We start from the raw sequence: 1,560 nt of genomic DNA on the forward strand, positions 1-1,560 counted from the left end.
TTCTTGGTAACCAATTATGAGTCCAAATCCTGGTTGCTTTTCCATCCCCAATACGCCGGATTACTGAACAAGTTGATAGGAGGCTGGGCTGATTCTCAGCTGTGGGAAGGCCCGGCCCCGGGCGACCGAGGAAGGAAAAGAAGGCCCGGCCCCATGGCTCGCCCATGAAGGCCTGCCAGACAGCGGAACGGAAGGATCCAGAAGAGAAGAGCCGTGGTGGTTGTTTGGACGGAGACGGTGGAGCTCGGCTCGGGATCGATCGGAGTAGGGGCGGGATGACGCGGGGCAAGCAGAAGATCGACGCGCAGCGGCGGAGCGCGGAGAAGAACCAGAAGTCCAAGGGCTCCCAGCTCGAGGCCCGCGCCGAAGGCCTCAAGATCGTCTGCCCCGTCTGCAAGGTCAGCACCCACACCCAGGGTCTCCTTCCTAATCGCCTTTCCCCTCTTACCTACCCCCATGTCCCGATGGACCGATTCACGGCGATGTCGATCTCACACGCGATTCGGGTGAGCAGTTCATCCTAGTCCCGAGTACTGTATATACGATTGATCGGCAGTCTCGGTCTCGGTCCACTCCAATCCCATGCGCGATGTCATCTTCCCCCTTTTTGGGCTTGCATTTCTGTGGCTAACTCCACCGTAGGGAAGAGTTGGGTAGTGAGAAGCCGAACTTCATGTAACATCGCCTCTCTATCTGTGTGCAGACGCAGTTGGCCAACGAGAAGCAGTTGATTGATCACTACGGCTCCAAGCATCCCAAGGAGAAACCTCCAGGTCCATCCAACGCATAAAGATTGTTGCACACCCAGATGCGGAAGAAGCGTGAGCTATGCTCCTTACATGGTTGACCCCGGCTTCAGTTTTACCGTATAATTAAGTGTATGCGTTTCCTCTAAAGAGCCCTGGTAGCTGGTAAGCATGTGCCCTCTATGGGGATCTTGTGCTTTGGTACCCCCTAGATGTACCTTCGAAATGTATGCGGTACAATCTTGGGATAAAATAATGGTAAACTGCATATGTTAAGCCTCTTGTTGCGTGGTGCTGTTTGAAGTATAGTTGGTATTTATAAGTGAAGCTTGTCTACTACTACATAAAACACACTGCAGGCTGTTACACAATTTTGCACCCTTGGTTTTGATTTCTGTAGATGCGACCTTTACAGGCTAACTTTACTTAGGCTGAAACTGTGCCAGCAGACATGGGGACTCTCGTGTAAATCAATTTCTGATTTTATGAAAATTCTTCTCAACCGGGATTCTGAATTAATTAAACCCGCTGAATTGGCTAGCAGTAGATCTAAGATCAGGTTCTGGGGTCACTAGCTTACAGAGATATAGCGCATGAAAATATAACACACTGATACAATAGAACGAGCCAAATGACGAATTGTGAAATAGAGCTACAATCAAAGAGGGTATAACTACAGAGATTGACCGGGGCCTAAAATTATTACCCCTCTTCTACTCTTGGAGCAGCGCTAGTGTTTGGTCCAAGCAAATTGCAGGAGCGTAGTCAATCTATCTGTGTGCAGGCCCGATAGGCAAATGAGATGCAGTTGATT

The 1,560-nt window shown here is 50.1% G+C and overlaps 1 protein-coding gene across 1 annotated transcript; it reads left to right on the forward strand.

Moving 5' to 3' along the window:
* Positions 1–209: 209 nt before the first annotated feature.
* LOC127307161 (uncharacterized) lies at positions 210–1,028 on the forward strand. The gene is made up of 2 exons (XM_051337866.2): positions 210–398; positions 704–1,028. The coding sequence occupies exons 1-2, from the start codon at positions 276–278 to the stop codon at positions 788–790; spliced, it is 210 nt and encodes a 69-aa protein (XP_051193826.1). The 5' UTR covers positions 210–275; the 3' UTR covers positions 791–1,028.
* Positions 1,029–1,560: the final 532 nt, after the last annotated feature.

This window comes from Lolium perenne, chromosome 6 (genome assembly GCF_019359855.2).
Source record: "Lolium perenne isolate Kyuss_39 chromosome 6, Kyuss_2.0, whole genome shotgun sequence".
NCBI lineage: Eukaryota > Viridiplantae > Streptophyta > Magnoliopsida > Poales > Poaceae > Lolium > Lolium perenne.